Source organism: Notolabrus celidotus, chromosome 19 (assembly GCF_009762535.1).
Source record: "Notolabrus celidotus isolate fNotCel1 chromosome 19, fNotCel1.pri, whole genome shotgun sequence".
NCBI classification, from domain to species: Eukaryota; Metazoa; Chordata; class Actinopteri; order Labriformes; family Labridae; genus Notolabrus; species Notolabrus celidotus.
Window position 1 is genome coordinate 2,136,614 of NC_048290.1, and position 21,569 is coordinate 2,158,182.

At 41.1% G+C, this 21,569-nt stretch overlaps 1 protein-coding gene across 5 annotated transcripts; it reads left to right on the top strand.

Annotated features, from left to right (window-relative positions):
* The first annotated feature begins 539 nt into the window (after positions 1-539).
* Positions 540-19,923, top strand: sbno1 (strawberry notch homolog 1 (Drosophila)). Of its 5 annotated transcripts, none has more exons than XM_034708951.1 (33): positions 540-872; positions 4,623-4,742; positions 4,836-4,934; positions 5,025-5,240; positions 5,328-5,463; positions 6,666-6,766; positions 6,886-6,982; positions 7,186-7,346; positions 7,591-7,724; positions 7,805-7,895; positions 7,980-8,141; positions 9,078-9,213; positions 9,306-9,411; positions 9,502-9,655; positions 9,748-9,930; positions 11,332-11,429; positions 11,519-11,670; positions 11,794-11,997; positions 12,079-12,249; positions 12,356-12,525; positions 12,682-12,813; positions 12,893-13,028; positions 13,163-13,275; positions 13,374-13,445; positions 13,529-13,628; positions 13,712-13,786; positions 13,870-14,016; positions 14,195-14,289; positions 14,391-14,477; positions 15,414-15,551; positions 15,640-15,716; positions 16,031-16,224; positions 17,558-19,923. In XM_034708951.1, exons 2-33 carry the CDS (start codon positions 4,623-4,625, stop codon positions 17,698-17,700), a joined length of 4,200 nt encoding a protein of 1,399 aa, XP_034564842.1. In that variant the 5' UTR covers positions 540-872; the 3' UTR covers positions 17,701-19,923. The 5 variants fall into 5 exon arrangements, with proteins under 5 accessions (XP_034564842.1, XP_034564841.1, XP_034564844.1 ...); XM_034708950.1 differs by having other exon boundaries at positions 548-961; XM_034708953.1 differs by having other exon boundaries at positions 549-1,169.
* Positions 19,924-21,569: the final 1,646 nt, after the last annotated feature.

A 21,569-nucleotide genomic window follows, 5' to 3' on the forward strand; every position in this document is an offset into this window, starting at 1 on the left:
AGTGTTATCATAATCATATTATTTTAGCCTGTACATATTAGTCATGCCTATTTGTTGTTCTTTTGTATTTATAGCTGATGTTATTGATATTATATTTTTATTTTATTTGTATGTCTTATTCTTATGCCTTGTACAAAGAGAGCACAGTTTACCAAAGTCAAATTCCTTGTGTGTTCAAGCATAGCTGGCAAATAAAGCTGATTCTAATTCTGATAATTAAATATTTTAGTCACTTATTAAAATATATAAATACTTGTAAAACCTAAAAGCCTAACTAAATACATTTATATATAGCAGAATTTGATAGCACAAGATAGTTACTTAATTTCTGTCTTTTTGTCAACATTTAAAACATAATTTTAGTTGATTATAAATATGTTTTTTTTTAAGTGTCTAATAAACACATAAGTTTCTAGGTAATCATGTTTTATATTGATTTATATTAAAATGTGAAATCATATTTTTCGCAGTTATTGTACAGAAGACGAAAAAAAAGGGAAGAGGACACACGAAGAAGAAATCTCTCCCTGCGTCACTTCCTGCGCAGACTCCTGTGTGTCACGTGATGCTGCGTTAGCTCGGTGACTCTGCTATGTTTGTCGTTTGTGCTAACGTTTTAGAAATGCTAACTTTCTCGACTGTGTGGGTTCACGGTCGCACCGGGACGCCTCGCAGCTCCTCGGAGACCCGGTCTGATGGAACCCGGACCCGAACCCTCGACGGTGAGACGACCTGCTGGAGGCCTCAGCGTCACGTGACCTGCATGCGGCGGAGCGGCGGATAAAAGATGGCGTGAGCGCGAGCGCGGCGGAGCGAAGAGGACAACAAACCTGAAGCACGAGCGCGACACAGAGCGGCAGTTTACCTGTCAGGTGAGCTCACTCAGCGGCTGGGACTTTTTGTTTCAGCTCCACTCTCTCACTGACAACTCTAACTGATCCCCGCGCGGGCTTTAATGAAGGTAATGTTTGATGTTTCCTCCATTTTAAAGCTGAAACTAGCTCTTTGCTGCTAACGTTAGCTACACAGAGCAATGACAGTGCGCCAGAGAGCACCGTCAACAACACCACCACAGCAATGCGAGGGTGTAGTTACCTCAGTTACCTTTGCATAGAGCTGGGAAGGACACCTGGGAGGATTTAATCACCTAAAATCACAGGTAGAGCCATGTAAGTGTGCTTACGTCATTTATAATCAACTCAGACGTAACAAGCTAGCTAACAAGTCGCTGCGTTTTAATGTCAAACTCCACAACAGGCAACATTTGAAGAAAATACTCACGTATTAAGTTATAAAGGTTTTATTTGAGCTTGTATTTAGTGTAACTACAGTGTAGAGGGCGTTAGGAGCAAGTAACTGACATTTGGGAGAACATCAAGTATCCGTGGTAACCGTTTGTTAACATTAACAAATGTGAGATTTCTTTCTGAAATCATCTCTGCTGAATAATTAGCAGTTTTAAAGTTATTTCACATCCTGAAGTTGTGTAATATTCAGCTTAATTCAAGGTGTAACTGACACGAACATGAAAGTGTCTTTAAGTTCAGTAAACGTTAGCTTTCGGTTGTTATGCTGCGTTCACGTGCTCCTGGATGCTCGGAATTCTCAAGCTCAGAAGGCAAGGGCAATTCAAAGTGCTTTATAACTTTAGAAATAACAAAATATCAACAGCATTAATAAGAACATCACTTTTAAAAAGTTTTCGTATTAAATATACAGTTTATTAGAATTTGACACAATGAAATATAGGAAGAAGGGAGGTATGAGGCTGGAATGTCCTCTAATTTGGTGATTACTAATAGATTGTGTGTCATCTTACTCTACATAAAGCAACTTAAAAATATAACCTCAGGCTACATAATAATAACAATATTAATACGCCTATTAGCTGATCAATGCAGACATTTATTTTTATCCAGCATGTTTCTGTGTAACATAAAATAAGATATACTTTATATACTTTATTGATCCCCCATTGGAGGACATTCTTTTATTCCAGCAGCTTACAACACTTACACTTACATGTACTTACATGGTTGAAAATATAATAATAATAAGAAGAAGAACAACAGTAATGATAAAGGTAAAATAAAGTGAAATAAAATTGATTAAAATAAAATAAAGCAAATATTACAGATATATACACACTATTTACAGTTGAGTTCATTTGTAAAAACAGATATCTCCTTTTTTTATACTTTTTCAAAAAAATAATTTTTAATATAGATTTTTAACAAAGTTACATTTTTAAGATACCTCTGATTAGTAAAGTCATTTTGACCTAGTCAAAGCAACTCAACTTCAATTGATTGATATTACCTAAAGCTAGTAATAGAGAAAACAAATTTTGAAACAGTTTTTACATTTTTTAAAAGTGAGTTATCTGTTTTGCAAATTAATTATTTTCTATCTGATGAATAGATAGTAAATATGTCTTGATTTATGATTTTTTAAAAATAATTATACAACATATCTACAAAAGTAACACTCAAAAATTCAGAATCAGAATCAGCTTTATTGGCCAGGTATGCCTGAACACAGAAGGAATTTGACTTTGGTAAACTGTGCTCTCTTTGTACAAGGCATAAGAAAAGGACATACAAATAAATATAAAAATATTCTATAAAATTTCACAAAGAACAATAAAACAGTGAAACAATAAAATAAATAATAAAATGTGTTTTCAGCATTCATGTGCATAGTCCCATGGGGAAGTTCATTTTTCCGATTATTCCACCATGACTTGAACGCACCACAAGCAGGCTAACAGAGCTAGCTTGAGCTGTGTCACCCTGGTCTAACCAGGTCCACCCAGGCCAGTTTAGCTGGTAGAACAGCTGCAGGTCACGGGCTAGCTTGCTTGAATTAGCCGCGCGGCACCATGAACTGCTCGAGCTTCCAGCCTGCGGTCATATCTCACAAAGTAAGTGATGTTTGAGTTAAATAATAATAATCACCACCCACGGGGGCTAACACGCATCAGGGAGGTTCAATCACAGGGACCAGGAAGCTGCGTGTCGATGTAGGGCACAGCAAACACGTGTCTTGTTTTGGGTCACTTTGGAATAAGTCTGTGACCTGACCTGGTGTGTAACTGTTGCTCTTACTCCTGTTACTCCTGTTACATTCCCCTTTCCTTACTGTTGAGCTTCCTCTTGAATTCATGTTGAAAGTTAAAGTTGAATGTTTCATTTTCACTTGTTTGGTGAAGTGAAAGAAGAGACGCGACTCTGTTAGCTAACATTCAAAATAACGAAACCTGTGTGTTCAGATGGGATAAAAGAAGCTACTTAAAACACTTCAACAACTTTAGAGCTCTTTATTTCTTTGCAAAACTTGTGAAAAGTTGTGTTGAATTATTTTATTAAACCACACGTGTGCTCTCTAACATGTGGGTCCTACAGTAACACTTTACACGCACTGCTGCATCTCTTCAGTCTAAGAATATGAGTTAACAATATATATGTATGTATGTGTTTGTTTATCAGCCACTCCTGGATGCAACAACTAAGACTGTTAAATATTTTTAATGTAATTTAATTGATTTAATTTAAAGCTGTCTTGATTTGGGAGTCAATTAAACGCACTACAATTTACTTTATGATTTTGACTTTTAAATTAGTTATTCAAATAAATACTGAACTGCTTCATCAGTGTGGTCCGAAACCAGCTTATTCTGTTAAATACAGTGTTTCCCTTTATTGAAGTTTAAAGTTAACACTGTTAAACATTCAGAAATATGCAGGAGTGCATGTGCAACTTGTTCGGTCAATATCAATAGGATGTGCAGTTAAATAGAGAGCCTTTGGAAATTTCAGATCTTTAATTTCAGACCCTTATCGCTCTATTTCAAACTGCATTCTCTGTCTAATTTATCTGCTTCATGTTAACTTGGTGTTACTCTGCTTGTTGTTTTTTATTAATTTTATTGTGTTGTTTTATTGATTGTATTTTAATCTTTCTGTTAAGTGACCTTGAGTGTTGAGAAAGGCGCTTTTAAATCAAATGTATTACTATTATTATTATTATCATATTTAAGGTTAAGTAAGTTTAAATGTCCTTTTATTTAAAGCTTCCATAAAAACTAAAGCTGTAAATCTTCACATTTGAGAAACTTGAAGCTACATTTTTTGTGTCCTCTTTTATGCTTGAAGTCAACGTAGAACATTTACTCAAAAGTAGGGATGCAAATTCTATATAAATCATATTCTCCATGATCGATTTTTGGATACTTCGATGTTTCCTGTGACAAAAGCAACTCAGCAACTCGTTGTATTGAAGAGGGTCATATAAATGCGTTCAAATGTCAACACGCTGAATATAAACGTGTGGAGCAGGCTCATAAAAATTAATCTCCACAGACACACAGTCATATAAAGTGAAGGCTCAGACTACAACATGTGGATTTACCGCAACAAGAGAATGTGTTTCAGGCTCACAGCGTTCAGTTTTATGTCTCCTTGCACTTATTGAGTAAAATAAGCGTGTATATGTGATCACGTGTCAGTCTGGAGCGTAACCGGGTCCATTATAGTCTAGTATAATGAATCTGTTTCTTTACGGACCCTCACTCTCAGCCCAGTACTTTAAATGTTGACTGAATGTAAACGTTTGTGTTGCAGATGGATCCTGGACAGGATTTACTTCTCGCTGCCCTCAGTGAGAGCGGCATTTGTCCGAATGATATTGGCCTGTTCGATTTGGATCCTCAGGATGTTGCACAGCCCTCCACGACGCAGCAGGTAAGACGCTCTGTGTCTCTGTGTTAAGCTCTGTAATGGAGCAGCACTTGTGTGTTCTCAGCTGTATGTTAATGCTCTAATTTGTGGTTCCAGTCTATCTCCATCAACGCCCTGGATGCCGGCGTGGGGGCGGAGTCGGTGGAAGCGGTTCGAGCTGAGGCCCTAGCTCCAGTCCCGATAGTTGCTTTCAGGGTACGAATACAGAACTTTAATTTGGCCTCTTGATATCAGACATGTTTGCATTGGGTGTGTGTTAAAATCTGCTTCATCTCTCCGTTCCAGCACAAACCTCAGCCATCAACCACCACGTTTGTCTTAAATCAGCTGAATCAGTTGCCGTCACTCGGATCCGTTGTGACCAAACCATCAGTTACAAACAACATCAAACACACCATAACAGTCACCAAGGTGGTTCATGTCTCCAACTCAGCCCTCAGAGGTTCACCCGCCCCCTCTCCCCCCTCAGTGTCCACAGTCGTGCCTTGTAGCAGAGAACAGGTACGTCTTTAACACACGGTGTATCAAAGTGAGAGAAGCGTGTTTTATTAAACAACCTTACATTTTCCTCTTTTTTTTGTTCTGTAGCAGATTCAGCTGAAAGACCTTCTTAGGACGGGTAATGTGAAGGGCACCGGTCTCAAAGGCAACAGTCTGATGGAGCTCATGAAACTAAAGCCTCCACCTGACATTGTTACACCTGTTGCTACAGCAACAGCGACAGGTATTTAGTTAACCTTCTGATGTTGTATAAAACGTGCAATTAGATTAGAGGGTTGGTTTTTAGTTTCTCTTTATGTGCTTTTAAACAACTGTGATGTAGGTGATTTCATCATCATCTTAATATGAGTCACATGAAGTCTGAATAACCAAATATTGAGCTTCAAGCTGTGAAATTTGGTGTCAGTTTTTAAGGTTTCACACAGATTGGTCTGTCAGATCTTTTAGAGTTACCTGGTGATTAGGGATGTAAATTTGAATTATCTTATGTTTCAGACTCGCAGTGTCCAGTTTTCTGTCTACTCATTCTTATTGAGATAAATAAGCATGTGAACACGGTCAGGTGTCAGCCGGGGGCGCAACCGGGTCAGTCCGGCGGCGGAGATAAAAAAGCTCTTGTGTAGACCTGTCACTCAGCCGCAGCCCCCAGCTGAGCGTCTCTGCTGTGAACAACACCTTCAGTCAGCTGATTCACATCTAAACAGGCTTTAAACTTGAAACACCTCCCTGATAGCTGAACCAAACATGAGACCACATGATGTTTGTTCCATGTGATTGAAAATACAAACAAAAAATGTGTTTGAGTAAGTTCTCAACAATCAATTAATCGAGACTCGATTAATTGTTGACATCCCTACTGGTGATATATTTAGTCTTCATTTATACATGTCCAAATCATAGAATAGAGTGCTAAGGAGCTCTAAGTATGTGACTGGCTGTGTGAAAAATCCAAATTAAAGGTCACCCATTTCACTTCTACAAATTAATCTACACTTCATTGTTGGTTTGAAACATTAATACTTTCAAAAATAGATTTTAAAAATCTCTACAACTGCTCACTTTTAAAGATAATAAATGCAGTTGGTCTACTCCTAAACACCAGAAGTCGGTATATTAAAAAAGATACTGAGATCACTTTCACCGGGACATAAAGCATCAGATCCTTTAGAGGCTTGAATAATTGTTTTCAGTTCTTCTTCTGGAGGGTGGATGAGAAATATTTAGAGAAATGACGGCGCAGTTACAGAGAGTGAAAATCACTTTCCTGTTCAGTAATGTTTTCTTGACAACACTGTAAAATTATCTCAATATTTATGTAGCGGAGAGTCAACAGCCCCCTTCAAAGCTGATAAACTTTAAAGGAACATTTGTCAGTACTCGAGAAACTGTTAGAGTTCACACTTCTCCTCTGTGTCGCTGTTTCAGCTGAAATCAACAATGGCATCAAGAAGGAAGTTTTGGGTAAAGACGCTGCCAGGATCTGGATCAATGAGAACACTAAAATGCAAAACTTCTCACATTTTCTAGTAAGTATCGTGACGTTGACTCAGCGAGGTGATTCCTGACGAATGTGATCGTCTTTTAAAACACCATCTGTTAGCTTTTGTAGCAAACTGGAGGTCTGATTGTGTCGATCTGTCTTCAGAAACCCCCGGGGATGAAAGAGGAGGATGAGCCCGAGGAAGAAGAGGAGGAGGAGTTGGGTCATGCAGAGACATATGCAGAGTACATGCCAATGAAATGTAAGTATCACCACTGTGTGTGTACAAAGACGATATTATGGATATCTTCTGCAGATGTAGAAGATAAACGACACGCAAAACGGATGATCCGGAAAACTCTCAGATATAACGAATGAAGATGAATAGCCACACTTGTTAGAGAGGCTTCCATGTCTCCACTCGTTCACTGTGAGATCCACTGACCAATCAATTTGTCCTTGCAGTGAAGGTTGGCCTGCGGCATCCAGACTCTGTGGTTGAGACCAGCTCCCTGTCGAGCGTCAACCCCCCTGATGTTTGGTACAGATTGTCCATCCCAGAAGAAGTCATTGATCAAGGCTTCCTGTCGGCCCTGCAGCTGGAAGCAATCACATACGCAGCTCAGGTGAGCAGAGATTTAAAGATATATACGTTATCCAGACTTTGAAGTTAAATGTTTTTGTTGACTGGAATGAAACCAACAATAATCAGATGATTCAGATGTGAGGAAACTATGCTACATCTTCATCAAAAGATGCAACAAAAAAAGCACATTATGTTCTGTTTGCATAGTGTTCTGTTTACTCTGTGAGACTTGTGTCAAAGTTTATCATTTTTAATTGTGTCCTTTTTGTCCCGGTACATCACAGCAACACGAGACATTCCTCCCCAGCGGTGACCGAGCTGCCTATCTCATCGGAGACGGAGCTGGTGTGGGAAAAGGCCGGACCATAGCGGGGGTCATCTATGAGAACTACCTGTTAGGAAGGAAGAGATCACTCTGGTAACTTCAAACTATCATCTCTCAATTTAAAAACAACAACAGACTTAAATTTTCTAACACATGTAATCCTCTGTATTCAGGTTCAGCGTCTCTAACGATCTGAAGTACGACGCTGAAAGAGACTTAAGAGATATAGGAGCGAAAAACATCCAGGTTCACTCTCTCAACAAGGTGAGATGCTTTCATAACACACACACATGCAAACACTGGCTTCATGAAGTCAAACTGTGACTCATTCCTCTTTTATATTTTCAGTTCAAATACGGCAAAATCTCCTCCAAACACAACGGGAGTGTGAAGAAAGGCGTCATATTTGCCACCTACTCCTCATTGATCGGAGAGAGTCAGTCAGGAGGAAAGTACAAGACCAGATTTCAGCAGCTGCTCCACTGGTGTGGGGAGGACTTTGACGGAGTCGTATCCTTTTTTCAAAAAAAACATCATACAGTAGAGAAAATGTTCTTAATGAGTGTTTAGTTTTATTAAACTGAGTTATACTTGAGGGACAGAGCCTTTGCCATCGCTACAACACATAACCTCTACTCCCACTCACCTCTGTCTTTGTTCTGTTTATTTATTTGCTTTATTTATTTTTCTGTAAAGCAACTTTGGGTACCATGAAAAGCACTATACAAATCCTATCAATTCTTATTATTATACTTGCTTGAATAAAGGGAATATAAGTAGCTTTTTCCATCTTAGGAATTTTCTTCAGGGACCTTTTGTAAAACTTGTTTTTAGCGTCACGTTTCAGGCTTTAGATTATGTTCCTGAGACATGTTTTAGCCCCCAAGGAGTCCATGATCAGGGTTTTAGTTCACACCAATACATGAACTTTGAGATGGGATTCAAAGAGCAGAACAATTCTAGTTGATGGCTTACTCGCAGCATTTTTTGTCGCACTCTATTTTTAAAAATCTGCAGCTACAAAGTGGTTTTGTTTATTTATTTAAATTATATTTTTGGGCTTTTACACCTTTTATTTTATAGAGGTGAGGACAGTGGATATTGTAGGAAACTGGGAGAAAGTGGGGGGATGACATCCGGGAAAGAACCCAGCCACACGGGCGTGCAACTCAACCAAAGTGTTTTTTTATTCAGCGTTGAATCAAGACTCCTCCATGATAGTGTCCGCACTTATCTTAGACGTTGACATCAACTGTAGCTCTTTAAATGACAACAAAATTGATTGTCTTGTCTTTGTCGGTCTTATGATGGTGGTTGAAATACAGTCAGCTAATTTCTGTGACCTGAACCACCTTTCAGGGTCTCTTTAACTCACTAAAAAGTGGTTCTTGCAGTTTCAGAATCATTCTAGAGAGATGTTTCCTTCCTTAACCCAAGTGTCCTCAGATCGTCTATGATGAATGTCACAAAGCCAAAAACGTTTGTCCGGTCGGATCATCCAAACCCACAAAAACCGGGCTGGCAGTGTTGGAGCTGCAGAACAAACTCCCAAAGGCTCGAGTTGTTTATGCAAGTGCTACAGGTAAGATAATTAAACACTGTTACGACACATCTGCAGGATAAAAGAAGAAATCTGTGAAACTCAAAATCTGCTTTTCTGACTGAACTTTCAAGGTGCCTCTGAACCACGAAATATGGCCTACATGAATCGTCTGGGTATCTGGGGACACAAAACACCCTTCAGGGAGTTTGGGAACTTCATCCAAGCTGTTGAGCGCAGGTACGTCTCTCTCTTTCTCTCTAGTGTTTGAAGAAGTAACACACATCCAAAGGTGTGAGTGTTAAATGGGTTTTTAACTCTTAATTTCAGAGGTGTGGGTGCCATGGAGATCGTAGCTATGGACATGAAGCTAAGGGGGATGTACATCGCGAGGCAGCTGAGCTTCACAGGTGTCACCTTTAAGATCGAGGAAGTCCCCCTGAGCAACAAATACATCAACATGTACAACAAATCAGTGCTGCTGGTAAGCCAAAGGAAGCATATGGATCTGCGTTATGAGCTCATCATGTCTCCAGTCGATACATAGATTTTCTCTCCTCTGCTCCTCTCCTGCAGTGGGTGACCGCACGGGAAAAGTTCCAGCAGGCGGCGAACCTGATGGAGGCGGAACAGCGCATGAAGAAGTCCATGTGGGGCCAGTTCTGGTCCGCTCACCAGAGGTTCTTCAAGTACCTCTGCATCGCCTCCAAAGTCCGCAGGGTGGTCCAGCTGGCTCGAGAGGAGGTCCAAAACGGGAAGGTGAGACTACCTCTGGATGACCTCGCTTAGAGCAGCACGGTTTATTGATAAAGGATCTCAGTCTGTTATGTTAATGTGTGATCATAGTGTGCTGAGATTGCACAAGAGGGAAAAAACACATAACTTCATAGTGCGTACGTCTGACTGATTTGAGAGACGAGATAAAACATGTTGAAGCTTTTTGAGTCTGGCTGCAACATTTTACCCAAACTAAGACTCATGAAATCTTCCCTTCTTCAGATTTGACCCATGCCAGCTCTGGAGGAATAATAATAACTATAATAATAACTTTATTTATATAGCATCTTTTAAAAACAAATGTTTACAAAGTGCTTTGACAAACAAAACATGGTTCAAAATAACAAAGTAAAGCTTTTGACGGACAGGGAGGAGGAGGAGGAATTTTGTGTTTCAATATGTTTATTGAGGAAAACAAGATCTCCACAAAGCATCCACATCGACATTCAATTTTCATATAACTGTAATTCAAAGGCCTGATCTCACAGTCTACATCATCACAAAGTTGGATTATTCATTCCTTATCATCGGGCAAAACTGTCTTAATCCTAGAGTTAACAGTAGAACAATAACTATCCCACCCTTCCCCCCTCCCTCAACCCTCCCAAGGAGTGCTACCTGACAATGTACAAAAAGGTTGATCATTTCAGCTCTGCAAAAAAAGAGATCAGTGGGTGCCAATTTTTTTCAAACTTGAGGAGGAGGAATTTTAACAATGCAAAACAAAATACAACGCAAGAGGTTAAAAAGAATACATGAAACAGGATGAAGTGGTGTGACAATAGACCAATAAATCATTGTTTGAGAGCTTTTTCAAGGATAAATAAATAAATAATAAAAGCATTAAAAGGAAAATAAGAGGTTTTCAGAATGAGGACATGACATCAGGAAAATTAGAAAAAGTGAAAAGGATAAATTGGGAACATTAAAATAATAAATGAAAGAAATAAAATCAAATAATCAAATAAAATGTAAAACAATAAATTATTCGGATAAAAGCTAAAAATAATAAGGAAGGTAGAAGAATAAAACAACACTAGGTGCATGTCTTTAATCTAAGTGCATTCAGTAGAGCCGGGATGCAGGACTAGTTTGTTGTTCTTTGTGGAACATTTGAGACTTTAGAGACGAGCCCTGCAGCGTTTTGATCTCTGGAGAAAGTGTGGAGAGAAGTCTAGCTCCTGTTTCTGGAACAGTGTGTAACCTGTTAGTTAAACTAGAGAAATGAACCAGTTTGACACACCCCGTACTTTCCCCTTTTTTTTTTTTTACAGTTTGCTTAAACTGTTCTTGTTTTGCCCAAGGCTCCAAAGTGACATGCTTATAACCGGTATTTAAATTTCTAGCTCAGCTTCTAAAATACTGAATGGTTCTCCTCTGCAGTGTGTGGTGATCGGACTTCAGTCCACAGGAGAAGCCAGGACACTTGAAGCCTTGGAGGAAGGAGGAGGAGAGCTCAACGACTTTGTCTCGACTGCAAAGTATGCACTCCCTAAAGATGCTGTTTATTCTAACAGGATATGTGTGTGTGTGTGTGCGTGTGTGTATTAAAATGTTGTTGTTTTTGTAGAGGTGTGCTGCAGTCCCTGATTGAGAAGCACTTTCCAGCTCCTGACAGACAGAAGCTTTATAGCCTGCTGGGTATCGACCTCTCAGCCAAGAAGACTCCCTCTCCCAGTGAGGCTGCAGCACAACAAGAGCAGAAGGGCAAGAAGAGGAAAGGTAATAAACTCAGAGCTGATGCTGAACAGATTCAAACATACTCTCCCTTTTTAGAGTAATGTGTGTTTGTCTGGAGAAGCCGTGTTTCAAACGTTCTCCTTCATTCTCTGATTGTCTCTGCAGGTCTAGAGGTCAAAAAGCAGCCGAAGAAGAAGCACCGTAAGCACGGAGGTTTGTCAGGAACGAGCTCGGACGAGAGCCAATCAGAGGACTCGGACAGAGAGTCGGGGAAAGACAGCGACGACAGTTTCAAATCTGTCAGCTCAGGAGACGAAGACGACGACTTCAACCCGTTCAGAGACGAGTCTGACGACGACGGGGAAGATGGTGAGACATCTGAAGGAAGCTAAATGAAGACGTTCTTAAGATCAGTCTGGTTCTCACTGAAAATCCTCTTTGCCTTTTTAGATCCATGGCTCATCAGGAAAGAACCAAAGAAGGGGAAAGAGAAGAAGAAGAAAAAGAGGAGGAGCAGTGTTGATCCAGACTCCATTCAAAGTGCCTTGTTAGCCTCGGGGCTTGGCTCCACCAGGCCTGCTTTTACCGCTCCGGTTAACCCCTCCATCACACCTGCCCCAGGTAAGTGTGTTGCAAAAGGCTTCTATCGCTCCGATCGAGCTTCTTCTTCTTCTTCTTCTTCTTCTTCTTCTGGGTTAATGAATGTTTGTTTCCGCTCACTCATCAGTCAAAGCGGAGAGTCAGGACAGCTGCATAACAAGTCAGGACGCAGTGGAACACGCCCAGCAGATGAAGAGAGATCTGCTGGTAAAACTGGAGGATCTGGCCGAGGATCTTCCTCCCAACACTCTGGACGAGCTCATAGACGAGCTGGGAGGACCGGAAAACGTGGCTGAGGTATGAGAGCATGTTCCTCTTAGACGGAGTCCTTAGGAAATGCTACATTCAAATTCATGCTAGTTTTCTGTGGCTACCAACCCTAGCTTTCATGTAGTTTCTGTTTTCATGGTTTGTATCTGAGCTGCCTTCACTGACTCTTCCACTCTGCCTCAGATGACGGGACGTAAAGGGAGAGTGGTCAGTAACGACGACGGCACCATCACGTATGAGTCTCGCTCTGAGCTGGACGTCCCGGTGGAAATCCTCAACCTCACAGAGAAGCAGAGGTTCATGGATGGAGAGAAGGTAAGAGCAGAGTTAGACAGACTCTAAACTCCACTTTACACATGATTACTAATATTTAATCTCTTCTTTCTTCATCCAGAACATCGCCATCATCTCAGAAGCTGCCAGTTCAGGTATCTCCCTGCAGGCCGACCGTCGCGTGAAGAACAAGCGGCGGAGAGTCCACATGACGTTAGAGCTGCCGTGGAGCGCAGACAGAGCTATACAGCAGTTCGGTCAGTCGATGATTAACCCTCAGTTATTCAGAATGTCCCATCCTGTCCCAGAGAGAGGTTCCTCTGTCGTGTTATGAATCCGACAGCATGGATCAGAATGTTCTAAACGTTTCGCTCTGTTTGTTTTGTCGCAGGGAGAACTCACAGGTCGAACCAGGTCACAGCTCCAGAGTACGTTTTCCTCATCTCAGAGCTCGCAGGAGAGCAGAGATTTGCATCCATCGTTGCCAAAAGATTAGAGAGCCTGGTATGGACTTATTGAATGTATAATCACGCTTCTGTTGTTGTTGTTCATAAAAGCAGATTTTAAAGGATGTTAAAAATTGTGTGTTATCGTTGTAACAGGGAGCTCTCACGCACGGAGACAGAAGAGCGACAGAAACTCGAGACCTGAGCAGGTTTAACTTTGACAACAAGGTGAGCGCTCGGAGCTTCATCTTACACATTTCTTTATTCATGTCTTCATTCAAAGATAACTCATCCGTTCATCTCTGCTACAGTACGGCAGGAGTGCTCTGGAGATCGTGATGAAGTCGATCGTGAAGCTTGATTCTCCGTTAGTGTCTCCGCCTTCTGAGTTTAAAGGAGATTTCTTCAAAGGTATCACTTAAACCTTATTCATATCTGTGCATCTACTCTTTATATCTGTGTCTCTGAGTGATGATTGTGTTTTTCCTCTGTAGAGATTCAGGGCGGATTAATAGGTGTGGGCCTCATAAACATCGAGGACAGATCTGGAACAATGTCTCTGGACAAAGGTGATTTAAAGTCGACTTTGTGTGTTTTCTCTCCTTGTAAACATTCACACGAATCTCACACACGTACTTTGTTCCTGCGACAGACTACAACAACATCGGGAAGTTCCTGAACCGTATTCTGGGCATGGAGGTCCAGCAGCAGAACTCCTTGTTCCAGTACTTCTCTGACACACTTGGAGCCGTCATCCAGGAAGCAAAGAAGAACGGCAGATATGACATGGGCATTCTGGGTAAGACGCTCGTTTTTTAAACAAACACAGACGCAGAAATCTGGGGCAGGAGGGATTTTAAGTTTTGCATATTGAATTATTCAAAGCACTTTGCTGTATAACAAAAAAAAAAATCAATTGAGCATCAGCCGCTTGAAGTCTGGAGTTTATTCTTTGTTGGTTTTGAAATATTCTTCAGATCTGGGCTCCGGCGACGAGAAGGTGAAGAAGGTGGACTGCAGGAAGTTCCTGACACCGGGCTACACCACATCAGGGCATGTGGAGCTCTACACCGTATGTGCTTCAATATTTAATCATGAGGCTGAGGCGTCTGTGGTACGTGGAGAGGATGAAGCAGCTGAACCTGTTCTTTATTTGTGTGCCTGTTTCTAAAGGTGAGCGTGGAGAGGGGGATGTCGTGGGAGGAAGCTACGCACGTCTGGGCCGAGCAGAACGGAGCAGATGACGGGTTCTATGTACAGGTACGAGACGGTTCGGACTGATACAGTGAAAGGTTCTTATCCCTCTTTACTGGAGGAGATATGTTGGAAAACAAAGAGAGCAATTAAGCCTTCTCCAAGTTGAAGTAATTGCAGGAGACTCATTTTTCTTTCATGGGGCAGCAGAGGCTCAAATGTTCCGTCATGCAATTAGTTGTAATTTACTGCACAGGCTTGCACCTTTATGCTACTTCATGCCACACATTGTGCATGTAAACAGACTGCAGCAGTGAGAATTCCATCCCTCGCTCCCCTTTAAAGCCTCTCTGCTCAATATCTCACGTTCCTCTCTTCACATCACTCCCTGATTGCTCCATCATAAGCTGCATTGTTTTTTAGTTTCAGCTTTAAGACCACTCGCACTAATTTGCTGATAAAACATGAGCTCAGCAGATTCTTATGGTTCCTGGTATGGACATGTGTTGAGTCCTTGGTGTGTGAGCGGCACCTGAGAGACGCACATGACATCAGATCAAGAAGAAGACATGTACAGTTAGAAATATGAGTACAAACACCCAGACGGTACTCATTCTTTTCATATTTAAGGTTTTATTTTGTGCCAGCTCACAGGACAACACAGGTAGCAGGAAGTATTGACACTTTTAGCATCTGAACATTTGAAACAGGACATCTGGGACTTTGCTTGCATTTGCCTCCCTGACTTAAACTCTACTATGAGCCAAACTCCCAAAATACTGAGTCCTACAGTTTCTGATTAACTCACAATCCCTTAGATTATTCCTGAACATTAGATGTCAGGTCTTAATGTCTTTAGTTCCCTTTGTTTTGATTTCAATTTGAGGATTTCAGTCTGTGACAAACAGGACAAAGCCCCTGTGTTGGGTAAACACATGTCTTAATGTACAGTGAAAGCATTGCCCCTGCTCAATGTGTGTGTGTGTGTGTGTGTTTGTTTAGATGAGGAACAACAAGAAGACAGCCATCCTGGTGAAAGAGGTGAACACTAAGAAGAGACTCTTCCTGGTCTACAGACCGAACACCGGCCGACAGCTCAAACTGGAGACATACGCCGACATCAAGAAGAAGTTTAAGAAGGTAACTCAAACTTCCTTTTATTAACATTTGAATGAGACAAACTTAAAGATCACTGAGGGAATCATAACCTGTTGTTTCCTTCTGCTAGGTGATGTCAGACGACGCCAAGCAGCACTGGACGGATCAGTTCATCTCATCTGCTAAGATCTGCTCTCATGCGTACTGGTATGTTCCTGTAGGGTCTCTGTAGAAGCTTCAATGTGGACATGTTTGTGTCTACAAATCTAAAGATAAGTCATAGTGTGTGTGTGGGTGTATCAGAGCGTGTTATATCATCTTTATCTGCACCTTAGAGCTCCATTGTGCTCCTTTAAGCACATCACTAATCATCACTGTGAATAAACATTTGAGGAAGCTAGTTTAACCTTCTAAAAATGGAGCTGTATTTGGGTTTGCCTGTCTCATATACACAGAGGAAGTCAGAAATATTAGCCTCCATATTCAGTTGTGAACTTGTTTGTTTGCTGCTCTGCCTGCAGGCGGGGGAACTGTAAGAAAGCCTCGGTGGGTCTGCAGTGCGAGGTCGGTCTCCGGTGCAGGACGTTCTACGTTCTGTGTGGCTCGGTGCTCAGCGTGTGGAACGAGGTGGAGGGCGTCCTCACACCGGTCAGCGGAACCAACGTGAAGGTGCAGATAGTCCGGCTCCGAACGGAGGACGGACAGAGGATAGTTGGTGAGTTCAGCAACTTTTAAAGGAACAGTTCCACATATATGCTCCTTTGTTTTCCTTTACCAGCAGATGAAATGATCGATCTTACCTCGAAGTCATCATCACCCCCGTTCAGATATAAGGCTGAAGTTATGTTTAGAGTATCTGAAGGACAAAATATTATAAATCTGAAATGTAGCTAAGAGAATCTGAGAGACGTGGTGAAGTTATTTGTGAAATATTTAGGGCTGTCAAGTGGTGTTGTAGTCAAAACCACATTAACCAAGACCAAGACATGTCCGAGACCAGAGTGCACCGAGACCAAGACAAGACCAAGACATTTAGGGGTCAAGACCAAGACAGGGCAAGACCGAGACAAGACCAAGACCATATATATCAATGAAAAATCATTATGAGAGTTAACAAAATAAAAGACTTCTGTTTATTTTATTTAAGTTTGCTTTAAATATAATTAACAGCAACAAACAAGGTTTGGTTTGGTCTTTGTTGCCTTTCTTTTGACTCACTGAGAGACTTTTGACTCCTGAAGTTTCTTTTTGGTCCTCTTATCACAGTATTGACACAGAGAGCATCAGTGGTGGTCTTGACCGGTCTTGATATAAAATACAGAGTCCGCCCGGTCTGAGACCGAGACAAGACTGAGAAAAATGCTTCTGATTCCAAGACTAGACCTTAACTAAGGGTTCTGGAGACCAAGACCGGTCTCGAGTACTACACCACTACTATCCAGTGACATTTCACACACAAACTCATCCTCAGACTTGCAGCAACATCAGTCACATCTTCAACTCCTGACAGAAACTTAGCCTTAAACCAACAACGTATTGGATCTCGTTCCTGCCACGTTTCCACTTCTAATCTCGTGTGATTTTCCTGGATTCATCTGGAATTCAAAGTTTCCCAATCCAAAAATATGACCCACGTAGATTCAGCAGATCTGGTCGAGTTATCCTGTCAGCTACAGTTTCTGCACACCTCCTCCCTCCTGTTGTTTTGAGTCTGTGTTGCTCAGACTTGCAGATGTTACGGTCACAGTGTCCTTCCACGTCTTCACTGTCCTTGCTGATGTATAAGAGGCTCAGCTTTTATTAAATCAAAAATCAATACCACTCTCATTTCTGTCCAGCAACCTGCCAAACCCACCTGAAGCTAATGAGGCAGATTCATCCAGATTATCTTTAGTTATTTAAAAACCTTCATGAGTTAGATCATGTTTGTTTAATCCATTAAAGTGACAGATTCAGGGTGAGTTTTCTCCTCATGAAAGCTCACTCCTAAAGACCTCAAACTTCTCCAGATCTGCAATAACTGACCCACCTCTTGGTTTCTCCTCCAGGACTCATCATTCCACCAAACTGCGTGTCTCCGCTAATCAACAAGCTGTCCACGTCAGACCAGTCCCAGCAGCTCGCCGTGCAGGAGCTCCAGAAGCGGCAGCAGCTCCACCCTCAAAGCCTCAGTCACGCTCCCAACACATAGTCCGAGATGAACCGACCCTCATCTCCAAGCCCTCGAGTCCAAGACAACCCGGTCCAAGAGGATCTGACTCCTCAGTCTCTGTCTCTGCACTGCAGGATCCAGGACCGCTGTCCCTCGTCCCGCACCCTCATGTATCCCCCCCGTGTGTCTCTGAGGGTCTGAGCTGTCCCAGCGAGCCGTGGACCCTCAGACGTGGAGCGGTGGTTTGTACAGAGAAAAGATTTCAGGGTTTTTCTTCCTTTTTTTTTTTTTAAATCTCCGAAGACTCTTTGTTTTCACCTGGAGAGATTTGACGGGTGATGTTTCGTCCTCTGACATTCAGAGTGAAAAGTTTGTGATATATTGATGGAGTTGAACTCAGAGGGCATGTTGGCCTGTGGCTGTTGATTCATCCACTCCTCCTCTGCTTTAATCCGTTTAGTTTGGACTAACTGGTATGAAGCAAAGACTTTTTAGTTCTTGAGAGCTACTTTGATTCATGCTAACGTGGGCATTTAATGCTAAACTACAATCTCGTATCGATGTGTGTGTGTGTGTGCGGCCTCCTCACACACTCAACACTAACATAGTAAGAGACTTTGTTTTGTTTTGTAGAAGAAGCTGCAGAAATAAGTTCAGTTATCTGCAGGGAATCAAACCGAGTCCTTGTTTCACCTCAAAACACAACCGTCACTTTCAGAATCTCAGACTAACCTCGGCTTCTTTTGGTGTTTGTCTTGTTTTTCTTTGGTCTCAAATTAAATCAAAGTTCCTTGGTTTGCTTAATCAATGTTTCCACTCACATTTTGTTCTTCATCGTCTGCGCCGTCACTTTAAAGGCACTTTTAAGACATTAAGGGTCCAAAAGGTGCAGAAACTGGAAGAGGTGAGCTTAAAAAATGAACAGAAATCAGAAGTTCATTCTTTTATTCCCTGAAAACGACACAAAGACAAATCTGTAGTTGCAAGAAAACACAATTCTGTCTCCTGTCTTTACTTTAAAAGACGAGCGCTATGTCAGAACAATCAAAGTTGGACAACAGGATCCTGTTTCAGCGTTTAAAATCGTGAACTGATCCTTTAGCAGACTGGTTTTTGTCGTAGAGCTAACATCATTAGCTGTCGGGCACCTTTAAGAATCTGGAACACGACTAAGATCAGGGAAAGATTCGGTCATTTGTCCACCAGCTGTTTGGCTGCGTGACAGAAAGTAAACATGCTTCAAGATGAAACTGAAAGAGTTAAAAATGAGGAAGTACTGATGTGTTTAAGTCCCTGTGAAGCTCATTCAATCTGTTTTAAACTGCTGAGAAGTACAGCCATGGAAAAGCTAGATCGTCACTCTTTAAAAAGTCGTCAGAGACAGATCTGACATGATTTGTTGTCTGACGTCCAGCAGCAGCAGGAGGAGTTGAAAAGCTCTCCTCGCCAAGGAACCGATTTGAAACCCAACAAAGACCGCCTCCTTTCTGATTTTCTGGTTTTTATTTCTCGCCTTCTTCAAACCGAACACTGCTCAGGGTTTAAACGGACACAAAGACCCTCCTTGGAAACACAGAAACCTTCTTTGAGTATATCTGCATGATCATGACTCCAACCCGCCTCCTATACCTCCGTACTCAGTGATGTTGCTCCGTGGTTAGCTGTGATGCGAACACGTCTCTCACTCCTCTGCTGTCTTGAGCCCAGTCGTGATTATAACGGATAATTGCTTCTGTTTAACGTGTACCTCTTCTCTTCTCAGTCCTTTTTTTCTGCCATGCACAGAATCTCTGAAAAACAACAGACCAAATTTAGAGTGAGTGAGCTGTCCCCAAAGCTAACATGTCAGCCTGTGGATGAGTCCATGTTTTGGTGTTCCTCCTCCTCCTCCTCCTCCTCTGTGTGGAGTGAAATCAGAAGGAAGAAGTCTTTGTATCATACCGATGTTCATTTTGTACACTTTGTAAAACTCAAATTCTTCACGCTGCACATCTCGGCTTCCCCCCCCCCAGCTCTCTGATCTTTTTTATTTTAGAGTCCACCATTTTACGACTACTTCCTGTTTTCATTTTGTCACGATGTGGTTTCATTGTTTTTGAACGCTGCAGATCGGCTCTCCTGAAGTTAAGAACACTTGAAGGACTTCTTTTGTTTCCCTTCCATCACTGCACGAGTTGCACTACTGACAAAGAGTTGTACAAAATTCAACAGGATGTGTAAATGAATGAGTGTTATGCTCAATAAAAGCTTGTTATACTTCTATTTTGTCCTTTTTATCCAATACTTGAGAACATCCAAAGACACGCCTGAAGAACTTTGATTGAATGTGATAGGATGATGATGTCACACGTTCAAGAGTTCAATCAATCTTTATTTGTATCGCGCCAAATCACAACAAACGTTATCTCAAGATGCTTTTACAAACATAGGAGGTCTAGACCACTCTATGTCAAATTATGAACAGAGACCCAACACCAAGACAGGGTAAGACTCAGTCTGACCCCACCTTAATCCATCATGAGCATTGCACATCACAGTATAACAGGCAGAAACCTCCAGCAGGACCAGACTCATGTTAGACAGCCATCATGCCTCGACCGAGTTGGGTCTGGAAAGACAGATAGAGGGGAGTAAGAGAGAGAGAGAGGTGATAGTGATGAGACGAGAAGTAGAAGCTGTTGCCGCTGGAGTCCAGATCGTCCGCAGCAGGAGGACGTCTACGGCAGCTCAGAGGAATCCTAACAACCTTCTCTGCAGCGGAGGAACATCTTCCTCAACATTTGTTTGATTTCTTGGTTCTTATGTCAGAAAAAGTACAACTTTCAATATTTAGTTTCACTGCTTAAAGCCTCAGATGAGTGAAACCTCACATTTCTTCCAGCCTCTACCAAAGTAACAGCTGCTCATCTTGGGTTAGACCTTACCTCTGTACAAATTATGATAAGAGGCATTATTATTGATTTCAATCCCTAACAACAACTAGTTAAAAACTCCTCACTGGAGCTTTAAACAGGGACTAAATGGAATAAAGAATGATGTAGAGGTTCGACACTAGAGAGGATGTTACGCTGAACTATTACTTTACATTATAGTTTTATTTGGACATATATTTTGTATTACTTATTTAACTTTACAAAGCTTATATGTGACACCTTTGATGCAAACATGCTGCCCTAAGTGCCTCAAATAGGACAAGATGAGACAAGAAAAAACATTTAAGGACTCAGTAAAAAGTTAAATAAGATAAGTTAAATACCAGAGAAACATAACATATGTTAAATTTTACCCCCTGAGTTTGAACGCCAGCCTTTTTCATGTTATTATTTAACAATTAATATAATTTATTTAAATCCAAAAACGCTCTCTAGGATGTACATAGTGCATTATTCTGTACAAAATGTAGTTTAAAGTATAAAATGGTAAAATACTTTATGATATTACTTTGGTACAGCACTTGAGTGGATGTACTTGCATTTAATGTATATTTATGTACACTTTGTTTATGCTTTAACTTCAAGAAATGATCCCAGAATTTTTTATGTGGGCTTTATTTTTCAGATTAATGCAATTAAAGTGATTTAAATGTGCATTATGCGTCTTATTGTATACATTAAATGTGTTAAAAACAGGCTGTACCTTCTGCACACACTGGTTATATCTCTTCCTTTGTGAGATCCATCCCCCTGCTTAACTAATGATATAATATACACACATTTATAAGCTTTCTAGCATGTGAGTGGTGCAATATAGCATATAAATGTAGTTTAAAGAAGTATAGCATGACAAAGTTATTACTAGCGCTAATGTACTTGTCTATAATGTATATTTATGTACACTTTTTTTATGGTTTAACTTCCCAGAACTTCTTCTATGGGCTTTATTTTTCAGATTCATGTAATTAAAATGAT

Bases quoted from the DNA above. Each gene is read 5' to 3' on its own strand.
- sbno1 (XM_034708949.1), top strand. From the start codon at position 2,882: ATGAACTGCTCGAGCTTCCAGCCTGCGGTCATATCTCACAAA. The intron at 12,250-12,355 runs GTAAGTGTGTTG...CTCACTCATCAG, and splicing joins CTCCATCACACCTGCCCCAG to TCAAAGCGGAGAGTCAGGAC. The intron at 15,552-15,639 runs GTAACTCAAACT...TCCTTCTGCTAG, and splicing joins TCAAGAAGAAGTTTAAGAAG to GTGATGTCAGACGACGCCAA.